At 42.0% G+C, this 15,308-nt stretch overlaps 1 protein-coding gene across 1 annotated transcript in view; it reads left to right on the forward strand.

The window, feature by feature from the left end:
• Window positions 1-15,308, forward strand: part of me1 (malic enzyme 1, NADP(+)-dependent, cytosolic) — a 79,177-nt gene that overhangs the window by 20,405 nt on the left and 43,464 nt on the right. Inside the window, exons 2-3 of the mRNA XM_070967343.1 lie at window positions 7,345-7,478; window positions 10,159-10,308. Coding sequence (XP_070823444.1) covers window positions 7,345-7,478; window positions 10,159-10,308 — 284 coding nt within the window. The remainder of the gene's footprint in view (window positions 1-7,344; window positions 7,479-10,158; window positions 10,309-15,308) is intronic.

Here is a 15,308-nt window from a genome sequence, read left to right on the forward strand (position 1 = left end):
TAGCCGCATAGTGAGTCACAGACCCCTATTTTTGTTAAGAAAAGGGAAGAGGCAGCTAAAGGAGATGATTTCATTTTCTTCCACTGTGTAAGGCCAAATGCTAAAAAATGTTCTGTGCCACTACGTGTGATATGATCTTACAGAAAATTCTCAAAATTGCAATTGGAAATAAAGTTGGACGATGTGACTGTAAGTACTGTGAGCCATTGCTCTGCTGTAGCCAAAGCTGCTACCGTTTTTAAGTCCCTGGTTGCATCAGACCTCAGAAGGTAATGTTGCAGATTATTTAGCAGGTCTGCATTCTGCCAATATTGCTTTTATATAATTTTTGCATCAGGTTAATGAAGTGACTTCTGGAAAGCTGCTGTGTAAAGTCAGCAAGGTTAATGTTAACTTGAATGAAATACTGTAGCATGGCTGCTTGTTAAACCACAGTGTCTCATTTTCTATGTCTGCAGGTGTAAACTGGGCTGAGTCATGAAAGTAATCTAATGAGTGATGTAAATTACTATACTAATATTGCCCCAAGACTCTTTTTGAGGTGAATTCATTCATCTGACCTCCGTATGCACCAACTGTCCAAAAATCCCAAAATGGACAAAAAGGTGGAGTGTGGGTGGAGCTGAGACAGCTGGATGAAGCCTGGTTGCTGGAACCTAGCAGCTAGCTTTCACTCAAAGTGGCCATGTCCATAATTAGACATAAATTTAAGTCTTAGTATGATTCAAACGTTGTACAGTTGTCCTTAATGGGGAAATTAGCGATGGAGAGCAAAATATTTTTTTCTACCAGGCTGTAAACATGTTTCTTTCTGCTGTAAAGTTGGCCATTTTAATATGGGAGTCTATGGGGAAGTGACTCGCTTTTGGAACCAGCCCCAGGTGGCCGTTTTTTGGCACTTCAGCACTGCCTTCGTTTTTCTACCCCGGATCTTTGCTGCTTGTGTAGGACCTGACATGTGCTCCACTCATGGTGATAATTTGTCTCAACACAGTCTTGGAAATTGCTTTTCGCACAGAAAGCGGAACATGAGAAAACATTTGAGAAGAGAAAAGCGTGTGAGAAAACTCCCAGAGACAGCGTTGATATTGTGATAAGGAGCCTCTTCCTGTGGGTGAACCAAACCAAACAGTGACATTCAGGAATTGAACTAACTGTAATGACGGGAGTGGCTCTGCTGTGAGCCTTCAGCTGTGAGACAGAGCTCTGTGTGCTGGTGGCAGATGGAAATTAAAAGGTTGAGGTAGCAGAATGTTTGAATTTCTAAATCTTTACGCTGAAAATGTGGCAACAAACCCACTCTTTGAACTCCCTGGGCAGCACGGAGGAAGGGAGGCAGAGAAGGCATTTTATCAGTTTCAAAGGACTTGTTCTTTCATCTTCCTTGTTTGGCCTTCTGGTGAACTAATTAGCTGTTTCCTCCCCGCTGAATGTTTTAGGCTGGGCATGGCAGCAGTCCGAGGTTAAGGGGTGGCACTGGCCAGTGGGTAGATTACACGTTTGGGTTGTTACCACGGCTTCTGGAACATGGAGCTGCGGGCATCACATGTGTTGGCACAGGGTGCGGGCACTTCAGATGTGGTCAGAGACATGTGGAAGCTTTCTAGGGTTTATCCTGCCCAGCCCAGTTTAGAGCTGCTGAGGGGAGAGAGCAGGCATTACAGCAGTCAAACCTGTATTCAGACAAACAAACACAGGGATGCTTTGTGTGTATACATAAGTGTGTGTGTCCGTGTGTGTGCATTTTTGTTCGCTTTTAGGTTTGGATATGTGGGTGTATTTTGATGAACATAAACAAAAAAATGCAGACAAAGAAAATGTTGACATTTGTGTTTATTATTGCTAAACATCCGAATCATCTGTCTGCATTGTTGCATGTTTGAATCCTTTAGGTTCACACTTCCCAATTAAAAGCTGCCCAGGGGCCGTTAAGAGAATTAACAAGGAGTCAGAAGAATGTGCTGTGTGTGAGTGGCAGGTTGGAGGTTTTTGCCTTGAGGGAAGGAGAACTGCTGGATTGAATTTTAAGCTAATTTCTGCCAAACTTTATATACACTGCTTCTGATATTCCTGGTGTGGAGCTGTGTCAGCTCCTCACCTGCAAGACGAAAGCTTACCCATCTTGGATCACCATTCTTGTGAATTTTAGAATGAGATAAGATATAACTTTATTAATCCCTGCCAGGGAAATGAATGTGTTACACACAGCAGCAATAGCAGCAGGAATTAAAAAGGGATGTAGAAAAGAGTAAAAGAAAATACAAAATAGAAAATATATATGTACATTTTATACAAAAAGAATCTGCATATATATTATTAAAAAATAGTGTTGGTAAGGGAAAAATTGCACATGGGTTTTTTTTAAGGTATGGATAATAAGAAGATGATATCGCATGGATATAATAGCAAGATGTTGAACCATAAATCACACAGTGGTGCAAACAGTATGTGTGTAAACGCAGTGCTGTCTGACAGTCATTGGAATAAAAGACCTACAGTAGTGTTCCTTCTTACACAGCAGATGCAGCAGTCTGTTGCTGAAGGAGCTGCTTAGGGCTCCACCATCTCGTGCACCCACCTCCTCAATGTTGAGACAGTGTCCGTCTTAAGAAGATGCCTAAGAAGGCCACGTGATGGACAGGCTGAGAGAGTCCAAAAGACGAGACCTTGCAATTGTAGAGATTGGCAGCTCTATTTACAAGCTGAGGGCGGGGGCGCAGCGACGGCAACATTCAAGTCAAAAGTCAAAGAGATGTCTAAAGTGAAGTCACCGGTTCCCACGCTTTCCCAGCCAAAGTCCACGACCCGTGCACTGCTAATCTTTCCCGCCATGAAACCCCCACCCCTGCTCTTTTCTACCTCCGTCACCAGTGCCCGCCCCCAACCCAACCAGCCGTATCTTCAATCATAAAGTCGCTCTACAGGCCAGGCTTTCCCCTCTGGATGGCCAAGCTGCCTACTTCTTTGTGGTGGATGTTAATTGGTCACTTTGGGCCCAACTCCATGGATGGTATCTATTTCACATGTGACACTGGCAGCCTTTGAGGGCCCACAGAGCTGTGAGGGTAATTATTCTTAATGAGGCATTGAATGCTTTCATGGGTCTTTTCATTCACATCGACTGGCTGTGATATAGATTATATAATCTGTCGTAGATTTCTATCTTATGTTTTCTTCTTCTGTCTTTTTCTTCTTTAGACCACCTGGCATGAAGTAAGAAAGTGATTCAACTGAATGACTGATTGGTTGATTCATTGACTGATTAACACGGGCCATTTCTGACACAACAACACAGCAGCTGTCTGAGACACACAGCACCTGCTATATAACTATACATGTACTGTGACTACAAGCAAAATATACACAAACACAATACGAGTCGAGTAAGTTTGTGTTCATTACAAGTTGAACACAAATATTCAACTTCAACAACAGAATTTTAACACAAGCCCTCAAAAATATGTGTGGCTCAGTAGGTAGATCATCCACAGAGCAGAAGCTCGGTGGTTCGATCCCCGACTCATCCAGCCTGCATGTCTGAGCGTCTCTGGGCAAGTCCCATCTGTGTGAATGTGTGAATGTTGACACGTGTTGTAAAGCACTCTGAGTGGTTGGTAGACTATAAAAAGAGCCATTTAAATTCAGTCCATTTACCATTACAGCAGAAAGGCAATCCTACCCACTGCAGTAACACTGTACAATGACCCTCTGTGCGAGAGAGGAGACACAGAAGTTACAGAGGTGATGAAGGAACGCTGTTAATTGTGGACCTTCCGTGTGGACAAAGAGAGAAGAAGACAGACAGCAAATTTTAGGACATTACATTTCCCTCTTGAAGGAAGAGTAAAAATGAATTTTAAGTAGTCTGACAGTGACAGAAAAAAGGAGCAAGTCTGCTAATTACAGAGCTCCATGTGTGTCTGTGCGTGTAAATCTGTTAAGGAGTTTAATCTTTTGTGACGGTGCTGTCTAGTGCTGTAAAGTACACTGCTGTATTTAAGTCTTGTTTGGATCTACCTGTCTGCTTCCATTTGATGCTTAGAGCTATTGGACTTTTTGTATACTCCTACACTACGTTTACTGTATTTGAACGTTATAGTTACTTTGCAGATTTTATATTCAGGACAACAAAGTCACAGATTTCACTCCAGCACAGTAGATTAAAGCAACAACAGTAAAGTGCTACAGTACGTACACATTCATGTATCAGTATTAAAATCCAGTCATATACTGTAACACATACAGGACGAATGCTTTCACTTTTTATACTTAAATACATTTTGCTGATAATACTGTCTGTGTCTACTTATGATAGACTAGGCCATGCCCGTTTGAGTGGGTGTATGTGTGTTTTGTGGCTCTTTTTTATAGCGTTTCAGTGTGCAAGTGTGGCTTGTGTCAGGCACAGCCAACTGTCTCACAGAAAGAGCAGAATGTCAGGATCCAGTAAGTGTATCTCAGCTAATGAAAGAGCAGTGGGACTCTGTGTGAGGAACGAATCTCATTTTATAGCCTCACATTAAGCTCAGTTTGCCTCATGTATTTTAGGACTCTTTTCTCCCATATATCCCTCATGGTCAGCTGTGGCAGACGGTGCAGAGCGGCGGTGCATCGTGGCCCAGCTGCTGTTCCAAACACACACACACACACACACACACACACACACACACACACACACACACACACACACAGCCTGAAACGAACAGCTGGCTCTCTGAAAAATAGAAAATCTTTTTTGATAATTGGGGAAGGTTGTAATTCAGAACTGCTTCTGTCTATTTGAGGTCCGTTAAGTACAGACTGCATCGAGCCCCGGAGAACGATGGATGGATCAGGACTCGTACTTTTGTGTCTGAAATAACCGATGCCCTTTTTTCAGTCATGCTCAGATGATTTAGCGCTGCCAGCTAAATAACTAACATTGCTTGTGTGTCTCGATGTTTATGTGTTGCTCTGTGTTGACTTATGTAATGACATGCAGTAATTCCTGAAAGCTTGTACACAGCAAGCAAACACAAAACCCATTTCTTTAGATGTTTTGCCAAAAAGGAAATGACGCGTTTTTGCTTATTTCCTTCCCCTCACTCCTTCCTTTTTAACAGCATCGCCCTCAAGAATCATTGAGATAAAATCAAAAATCAACAGTGTGAAAGCACTCTGCTTTTTGATTTAGCAACATGGAAGACTAATAAGATTTGGAAGCGTGTCTGTGGTCAGCGCTGATGGTTCCTCTGACGCCAAGACCACCAAATTTCATTCCAAATGCTTATATATTCTGTGTCGTGTGCTTTTCTCCTTCCCTCTAACAGTGCGTCTCGTGTGATCAAGCACATTTTTTACAACCTCAGAACTGTTTTAACACAACCAGTACACAGAAAGTGCCGGTGGCTTGGAAAGGATATAAATTGTGGCGGCCGGGCCAAGCGTCTGTGGACGTGATCCAAATCAGAGACGTTTACAGGGCGGCCTTGCTTCTGTCTCACCAGTCAGCAACAGTAGCTGGCATGTTGAGGCTGCGGCTGCACCGGGTCGCTGCTCTTTTATGGATGAAAATGCCCACCATACTGTATCATGCCTCACTTGCAGAGAATAGTAGAGAATGCTGTTCCCATTTTAAATATGGACTCAGTGCTTGTTGTGGGTGATTTCGGGACAAATGTCTCTCTTTAGTATCAGAGGAGCTGTAGCTGAAGTACCTCAGTCTCACACCGTCACCACTTTCCGAAGTCACATCAACACATGACACGTCTTCCTGAGTGAGCTCATTGTCTCCTCTGTGGAATAACCTCACAGGTCAGAGGTCAGACTCGTCCAGGTTACAACCATGACACTAAACATGTGCTTGTTTTTCAATATTCCTGTTGAGAGGTCAGGGCTGAGTGAGATGAAAGCCAAAGTAAAGGTCAAAGTGAAGCAGGATATTAGTCTGGGAGGATGTGCACTAGTAAAAATGGACATCACACCAGAATGTGAGCAAGCAGCGGCCTCTCTGAACACAGACTGGCTGAGAAGGAGCCCCTCTGAGAGCAAACACCCCAGCCGAACACAGGACACGTTTGACACGCTGCCCCTCTCATCACTCAGGAATGTTTGAACAGAAAAGAATGGTGAATATTTTCCTAAATATCCAATTGTTCAAAGTTCAGAGTTTTCAGAGCGTAGCTGAGCCAGGGGGAGGGGGGGTGTTAGTTAGGGTTGCTTTACCAGATGCTTTTACCTATAATCTTTTCAGGTTTTTGTAAATTTCATCATGGTTGAAAATCCATTTATTGGCACAAAGCACGTAGACTTCTACTGCAAAGAGTCCAGGTTTGGATTTTACACCTCTGGATGTCTGAGCATCTGGATTCAATACTTTAAGCAGTACTTCAACCTTTTAGGGAATATGCTCATTCACTTTCTTGCTCAGAGTCAGATGAGAAGATTGATACCACTCTCATACCTGTCTGTTAAACAAAAGATGGTGAGCTCAGCTTGTCTTAAAAAAAATGGAGAAAAGGGGAAAAAAGATGAGTCTATCAGCACCTGTAAAGCCAGTTAATATACGTATTAATGTTTGATAAGGCTCCACCAAATTGTTGCTGTGGTCAACCACATCACTGCGACTTTAATTCCTGTCTGTTAAACGTTTGCCAGGACACCTCAAACAGCAAATATGGTCAATTATTAATCCCTTTATTCTGAATTCTTAATCCACATGAGCTTTTTATTTTTAGGTTTGTATTCTTAAAGCTTTCCCAGAGCCTAGAAAAGCAATGTTCATTTATCCCCATGTAAAGTCTACAGGTGGAGCAGGACCATTTTGGAATCCTGGGGTCTCTGCTGGTCACCAGGCACCATCAAGGACTCCAGGAAGTCACTGCGTCTGGCCAAGAAATAGTCCCCAACTGCAACTTGTCATTCTTACACATTGGTTTCTGTACAGATTAAATAAATGAGATATAACATATCAATCTGTTTGCTTTAGATGTGTTGGTAGGTGGATTTTCTTACCTCTGGACAAAGTCTTTGCTTCCCCATGTTTACAGTCTTATGCTAACCTAAGAAAACTGTCCCTTGGCAATAGCAGACAGATATAAGAGTGGTATTGATCAAACTTTCCTTTAATTGCCATGTCAATGTAGTAATGTAGTCAATCTAGACAAGTTTCTTATCCATCACCTTGGAAGCAGACACCCAAACTCAAGTATGTCATTAATCTTGCAGCTTCAACAGCTGCAGTTACCCCAAGTCACTGTGTTGTATATCAACCTGTTGGTCATGAGGAGTCAGATACCTGCCTGGATGTCCCTGTATGTGTCAGGATGTTGGAGGATAATGGAGATGGCTTGTGTGTGTTTGCAGGGCATGGCCTTCTCCCTGGAGGAGCGGCTCCAGCTGGGGACCCATGGCCTGCTGCCTCCCTGCTTCATCACCCAGGACGTCCAGCTGCTGCGAGTGCTCAAGAACTATGACATGAAGAAAGACGACCTGGACAGGTGAGGATAACATACAAGCACATGGATACATAGTATCTTTTTATCTTCCATCAGCTTCGTATCAGTAGAGTTCAGTTTCGCCTGGTCTCCTGGAGGATTCCCCTGCCTTTGTGTTCACCGAGAGATCCTACATCTGGAAGCCTTCAGGACACAAGAGGGGGATTAGTGATCTCAGAGATCTACAACCATCTCCCAACACCACATATTTCACTGAACTAATCTCCACAGTCCTCTCCTCTTTCCCTCCCATTTCTCCCTCTCCTCCCTGTTCTCCTTCACGACTGTTTTTATAACCTCCACAGCGACCAAATGAAAACTTCAGTTTTGCATGCTTCATTAGACGCTTAGGAGTCATAGCTGTTAGCATTATGTAATGAATCTGCCTCATGCTGGCCTTTCAGTCTGGGCTCTTTGATCAACAAGACGAGGCCTCAAACTGAAGTCATACCCCATTTTACAGTTCTGAATTATATGCAGAGTTCTGAATGTTGTCCGTCTGTGAAATTGCCTCTTATTCCAGTCGCCATTAGTCAGCCAGTCACTCCTGATATCAAGGATGAGTGAGTTTTTGTGAGACAGGATTTAGGGTCACCAGGACCTAGACAGCTTCATAAAGCTGCCTCATTTTCCAGCATAGCAACATCCCAGCATCAACATCTAAAAACAGTCATTATGAGCTTGTCATTGCCATTCCCATGCCCTGTCAATGTCACTGACAATCTGTCTCTGGGCCTCCAGTGCGTTCCAGCTTTGGGCTTCGGATTAAGCGCTGCTATTTGCTTGCCATTGCTCAAGCCTGCAGTGTTTACTTACAGTCTCTTTCCAAACTCCGAATCCTTCTTTGGTATTCACTGCTGGATGCTCTCAAATATTTTTACAACCATAACTTCAAACTTTTGCTACTTCCCATTCTATTTTAATCACATAGCTAGACTCCCATTTATTTTTTTCTTTCAGTGGAATTCGTCATGTCGTTGAATTATTGTGACAAATGATGGCGAAGAGAACAGCACTCAAGCACATGTGTTCATGACCTGAGATGATGGAGTGGTTTAAGTACCTGCTGTGACCTTGTCATCAACAGAGGAAACGGGCGTTCAAAGGCTTTGCCAACTGAAACGCTGCAGTGTACAAAATGGTGCAGCTAAGGGGAAATCTCATATTCAATGAGGTTGTTAGAAAGCGGCACCAAGCTTAAAATCAGCCAGCTGATCACTCATGCAAAAACAGATTAAGGTAGAGATAGATCATGTCCTGGCTGCCTCAGTAAGCTTGAAAGGAAACACTGCACTCAGGAAGTCAGCATGGCTCCTGCTTTATAAAGCAGTGTGTACTGTAAATATTCCTATTTCCTGGGTGTGGGTAGTGCTCACGCCTTTTAAGGTTAAGAATGTAGAAAGAAACTTTCCTTAATGTTTGCCAACGAAAAATCAAACAATGGCATGCCGCAGCGATAAGTTGGGATTTGATGTGGGGATTTAGTTATAGTTCTGCTTGATGAGTCAGAGTGACAGTGAAGAGTGAAGTCATCAAATTGTTGCAGTTCAAGTTAGTTGTGAACTCTTTTCAAACATTTGCCTTTGTGATGTCTTTGATTTTCATCAGCTCAACATGAGCTTACTCTGCATATGAAAGCTCAAAATCAGAGTTATCTTGCTTTATATTAGGAACTAAAAGTCAGGATATCTCACCTGGGCCTGCAGCTAATGTTTGCTCTTATTATCAGTTCATCTGATGATCATTTTCTCAATAAATCATTTTTAATTTTGGTCCAAAAACAATGAAGAATGTCCATCACAATTTCCTTTAGTCCACAGTGATCTCTTCAAACCTGAAAGTATTCAGTTTACTATAATGTATAGCTCAAAGGTGTGACGTACAGACTGACAGGCAGACGTCACGTCGCTGTGGTCAGACAACAAGCATCTTGTATCACTGGCCTCTTGTTAACTTGTTAAACCTGAAAATTGATTACAGCTCCATGCTATAAGGCATACAGAAACCCACCGTGTGATAAATCACATGTGGCAGAAGCTAATTAGGTACACCAATATGAAAACGGTACTCCTCAAGAGCAATGGTCACCATGTGTATTGTGCAGCTGCTAACCTATAGCAGAGAGGGCGCGCATGCTTTTTATCCCCTCAACAAGAGGCACCTTGTGCTATTGGCTTTATGGAAACTTCTCTGATTAGGAATAGAGCCCTTTCTGGCGTGCTCTACTTAATTTGGGTCATATGCAAACCCTCAGTTCCCGGTCAATCTACAGTCGGAACAAAGAGCTTGTGTAGGCTATCTGAGAGGCTGATTTTCATTCTCTGTGTTTTTCCAATCATTTGGAACCAAAGCAAAACAAATCTTTACAAGTAATTATTGTACATGTGAGCAGAGTTCTTTTCTTCTCTTTCCTTCTCTCTCGTTTTTTGTAGCCTCACTGTAACTCAGCACTCATATGGGCATACTCAGAATCTTAACCTTTGCCTCTCTGTTCTCTGACATATTCCCCCTCACATCTTTCCTTGTACTTTCTCCGTTCTTGCCTGGTACATCTCACTCACAAACACACAGGATTTAACATCTGACTTTAATAACCCCTTCCTCAGTCCAGCAGGTATGAGTCCTCAAGATGTTAAAGATTAACATGCTGTGTTTCCCTCCCTGCTCCTCCCTGTCACTCCAGATATGTGTTTCTGATGGGGCTCCAGGACTGCAACGAGAAGCTGTTCTATCGGGTGATAACGTCAGACATCGAGAGGTTTATGCCCATCATTTACACCCCCATTGTGGGCCTGGCCTGTCAGCAGTATGGGCTGATATTTCGAAGGCCGAGGTGAGACACACAACATCTTGAGTCAGAAAACAATATATTTCCAAGTTGCAGTTTAAAGAATAAACCCAATTTGCATGAAGATTTACTTCAGCTTATTGGCTGTGAACAGGAAGTAGGCCAACAGGAGGTGGATAATACTGTTTGCTCTCACTGTTCCCACCAAGTCAGTCTTCCACCACTCAGTTATTAAGTGTTTTATTGTATTGGCAGTTTTATTGTTTTTGTTGCAACACTTGGTATCAGCCAGCATTTTTCTTCTGCTGTTGGCTGTGTGGTACCAGTACTCCACTGCTTCAGGCTGCCTTTTCTCACATAGAGTGCAGTGGAAAGAACCAATCACAGCCCACTGGCTCATATATAAATATCTGTCAGCTGAAGAAACTTAGATTAATGTGAGGTCAGGGCGGAAGCGAACAAGCCACTATTTCTGTAGCGGCATCTCACTTTTAAAGCCATGCAATAAGACTAGTGTCAAAAAACATTCATGTCTGGCTGAGGTGGAATTCAATAACATGCATTGAAAGCTCACAATTGATCATGAAGCACGTGACATCAGCGTCCACTGAAGCTTGCACTCCCAAAGACTAAAAATAGGAACAGTTGAAAACATCAGATCTGTATGCAGTGATGGGGAGGCTGTAACCTTCCTCAAATTAATACATGAAACCAACAGAAATATTACATCATGTTTTCTTCATTGTTTTTCACTGTTTGCTGTTATGCTGTTGCATTCTGCTTCTTCTGTGGTGGTTTAATGAGGACCATCGTCTGTTAATCTCTGTGAACCAACCCCAGATATTTTATTAACATAGTTTTGTCCAGAGTGGTGGATGAAATAGCACATTTATTTGCATTTTTATTTAGTTTTTTCGAGATTTTCTGGAAATTTCAGCTAAACTTTGCTCTATACTTGAATGGAAACCTGGCTGCTGTGATGTACAATATGAAAAGATTTTTTTAAACCACTTTTGGCAGGAATTCTAACCAGGAGATCTTGTAAACCTGTAAAATGTTAAACTATAGTCATTGAAATGTCAAAAAAAAAAAAAAAAAAAGTTATCTGAGGCACTCAATTTAATCCAGTTTTAATAGACTGCTGAACATCTTCTCGCCTGAAAGTCAACAGAACCACACTGGGCTGTTTTCAATTTTACTTTAATGCATCGCCATTAAATTTCCATATTTGCATTCTGAGTGGCATGCCAACATTGGACCCAACAAAGAGCAGTGTCTGCCTGTGGTGTGCTGGGCTGGGAACACTACATGTTTCCTGAAATTCCACTCTTACAACTTAATGTGTTTGAGATTTTTTTATTAAATTACATATTTCATGTGACTACAATGCAAGAAATCATGGATTGCAAGTTTCGTGAGAAGAAAGTAATCTTGGTTGTGTTTAAAACCTTAAAAGCTTCATGCATATTGACTCACGCCACAGCAAATTGTCAGTTGTTTTGATGTAGCGTGATGAACCCAAATTCTGGAGTTGGTAACATTGCAGAAACCAGAAAGAGAAAGCTTGATTTGAAAGTACGTTACCGAAAAAATTCCATGCCCCGCTTTTATACCTCCCCACAAATCCATTTATAGCTTTAGCAATATGTCAGCCTAACCTTTTGGAGGACTCTGGTCACACGTTATGAGCGCATGGGTAGGCAGGTACTGTACATGCGTCCATCCAATCATCAGATGGAATGATTACAGGCCTGCGACTGCCACAGATACTTTTTTTTTTTTTTTTAAACATTTGTCAGAGCATTTGATGCATTAATTGCTGTCAGGGATGTAAAGAGAATTGCAACAAATACAATACAAAATGCTTCTCAAACACATCACCTAGTCTGGCTTTAAAGCATGTGTCTATTATGGTGGAACTGGTCTTTGATGTTATCAAATCTGAAGTGAATTTGAGGTAGCAGTAGTTCTTTCAGCTGGAGTTTGGTCAGACAGCTCAGCTCAAGGTGAATGAGGTGTAAGCTGTTGAAATCCGTTCAGGGTTCACCTTGAGTGGATCTGGCTCTGCTCCAAGTAGGCAGACGTTCGTGGCTGTCCTCTCTTTATCTACTGTAAACATGCTTTCTCAGCCTCATGCACGCACACGCAGACAGACAGACAGACAGACACACACACACACACACACACACACACACACACACACACCTTTCTGCTAGTATCTGTTTTCCCTCAAATAGGTTCATCAGGTCCAAGAGTCTCTCTACCTGATAGCAACACTCCCTAGGCGGTTGGATAGATATACTGTAGCCCAATAAAGATATTGAATTGATAGTGCTTTCACTCTCAGCTCTGCATTCAGGGCCACACTCTATTTTTCTTGGCCCTGCATTTAGCCTTACTCAGGTGGTTACAAGTGTTGGGTTTGTTTTTACTCTAAGAAGACAGATAGGAGAAAGACCACCCTAGTCAACTGTCCTTCAATGGCTCTTAAACTCACTCACTCCTGTCAGCTATAATCACTGACGATGTAATACACATAAGCCAATGATCCAGAGAGTAACCTACAGTGGTTAGCTATTGTTAGTTGGTAGATGGCATTTTACTAAAAGTGATAGCTGAAATTTTAAGAAAACAATCTAAGTTTGGATAATTAGCATAGTTTATCATGTTAAAAACATAGTAAAAACGTTTTGGTAACTGCTTTGGAATAGCATCAGAAAGATATGTCAGTTCCAGTATTTTCCCCTATCGTGCAATGACGCTTCAGCAAAGCCAGAATTTTCTCAACACTTTATTCAATGATGGTTTTCATTTACCACCATGAATGTTTTTGATTAGCTGTGAAACCCCAGTCTTCCTAATTTTGTCCAAGCAGTTTTATTGTAAATGCTTACCTTGGGTACATTTAAAATGCTTGGAAACCTAAGTTCTCCCATACACATAACTTTGTTACCCCACAGCTCCCTGTTTCCCGGTCCCTGCAGAACTATGTGGAAAATATTCCTTGCATGCTTCCCTTCCTCTCACACTGAGTGGGCTGGAGGAGTCATTTTATACACTCCCTCAATCTCACAGCACAGTGGGACAGGACCTGCTTCCAGAGGCCTCTGGGTTGGGAGTTGGGCCGCTAGGAAATGTGCATCAGGGGGATCAGTTAGCAGAATACACAGGGGACAAAGCCCACTGTCTCTGACAGATTTAGGTTTTCAGCCAGGCTGTTCCTCTCCACTAACTTTTCCTGAGAAAAAGGGAGTTGGATGAAACCGTGATACATATGAGTCAGTAATAATAATCTGTGTATGGTCTCCATATTTTCACTGCATAACAGTGTGAGCTGGTTGTTCCCCCTCTTTGGTTCACATTGAAATATGTCAACAACTAGTGGAAATATAAATTGACAGATTTTCATGGTCCCCAAAAGATAGAGTCCAGCAACTTAGGAGACCCCCTAACTTTTCTTCTACTACTACTATGAGGTTATTATTATTATTATTATTATTATTATTATTATTATTATTATTATTATTATTATTATTATTATTATTATTATTATTATTATAAAATGTGTGAACAGCTATTTGAAAGATTACCATGAAATTTGGTCCAGTTACTCATGGCTCCCAGACGATGCATGGTTATGACATTAGCCATTTTGTGGCTATGAGTGAAATCTGTGGTCCTGCACCATCACCGTATCATCAGATTTCAATTTGTCAAATTCTCTGTTTATTCTCTGTTTATTGCCCAAACATCTGCCAAACTTAGTGCATTCTCATCAACCTCAGCTGTACTTTGTGTTCAGTGCTAATTAGCGAACATGCTAAACCAAGATGCTTGACGTGATAAACTTTATACATTTAACTAACCACTGTGTAGTTCCGCCCTCACAGAGACGCTAGCATGGCTGCAGCCTCTTGGTCTTGTTTTATGTGATCTTGAGGGATCAGCTCATGTCTCTAATCTCTGCTGGGTGTGTCTGAAGTGTAAAGTATTGTTCTGTTGCTATCTAAATCTCATGCACTGGGCATTTCACTCACCACCATCCTCTAGATGCCTGTATTGTGTTACCGATGCCTCTATGCATGTGTGTGTGCGTGCATTCGTGTCTTCCAGTCAGACCACCATAGCAGCAGATTAGTTTTCTAATCACGAACTCCCAGGTATAAAGACGTTCTGTGTGGAAGCTGCAGCCTCTCCTTGTCTTGCCTGACTTTACCCGCTAATCTACCACATGGAGACTAAACACTCCGACACCAGGCTCTGCACCAGATGCCAAAGGTCAAGCGCCATTAAGTGTCAAAACACAGCTGATTCACTGATCTGTAGATGGGGCAGAGGCAGGAAGGAGAGCTGGAAAAAGGAACACATTCACATCATGGGAAGATTAGTGAACATGCTTACTTTTATTGGTTTGGAAAGCTCATGAGCGGATGCAGTGTTTTAGCAGAGAAAGTTAGTCTGTCTTCATTACACAAAGTTTGTGTCTGTTTTCACCATAAATGTGGGTTGTGTACTTTATTTGACAGCTGAATGTAGTCAGTTGTGATAAATGATAATGTTTTGTAGCAGAAAAATGATCCCAAGTTTTTCAAGCAAGTAATTAGGTTTACTTAAGTCATTGCCAGTGTCACCGAGCCCTGTGCAGTGCATTCGATGGAGTGTCTAAATAAACTTGTAATAGGCCCTTTTAAAGTGAGAGTCAGACTCTTCAAGGAGCTCTCAAGGTAAGTGACATGAACCAATCCATCTTGCTGATGGAGATAAATGATCATTGGTAGCCCATTACTGGATTCCTGGTTAAGGATCAAGGGTCAGCGAGTCTGCTACTACAGCTTTCTGTCAGGAGCTAGAAAGTAACTGTAGACATTCTCTATCTCCCTAGAGATAGAGCAGGGCAAAGACCAGATGCCTTCTTTTTCTTTTGTCATTTCTACTGTAGGCCATGTGTCTTGCTGCTTATATAACTCAAGATAAAATCCATCTATCAGTTTGATAAAAAAAAAAAAAAAACAAACTGCTAATTCCATGTTGTAAATGGGCTGTGG

Source organism: Chaetodon trifascialis, chromosome 7, assembly GCF_039877785.1.
Source record: "Chaetodon trifascialis isolate fChaTrf1 chromosome 7, fChaTrf1.hap1, whole genome shotgun sequence".
Lineage (NCBI taxonomy): Eukaryota > Metazoa > Chordata > Actinopteri > Chaetodontiformes > Chaetodontidae > Chaetodon > Chaetodon trifascialis.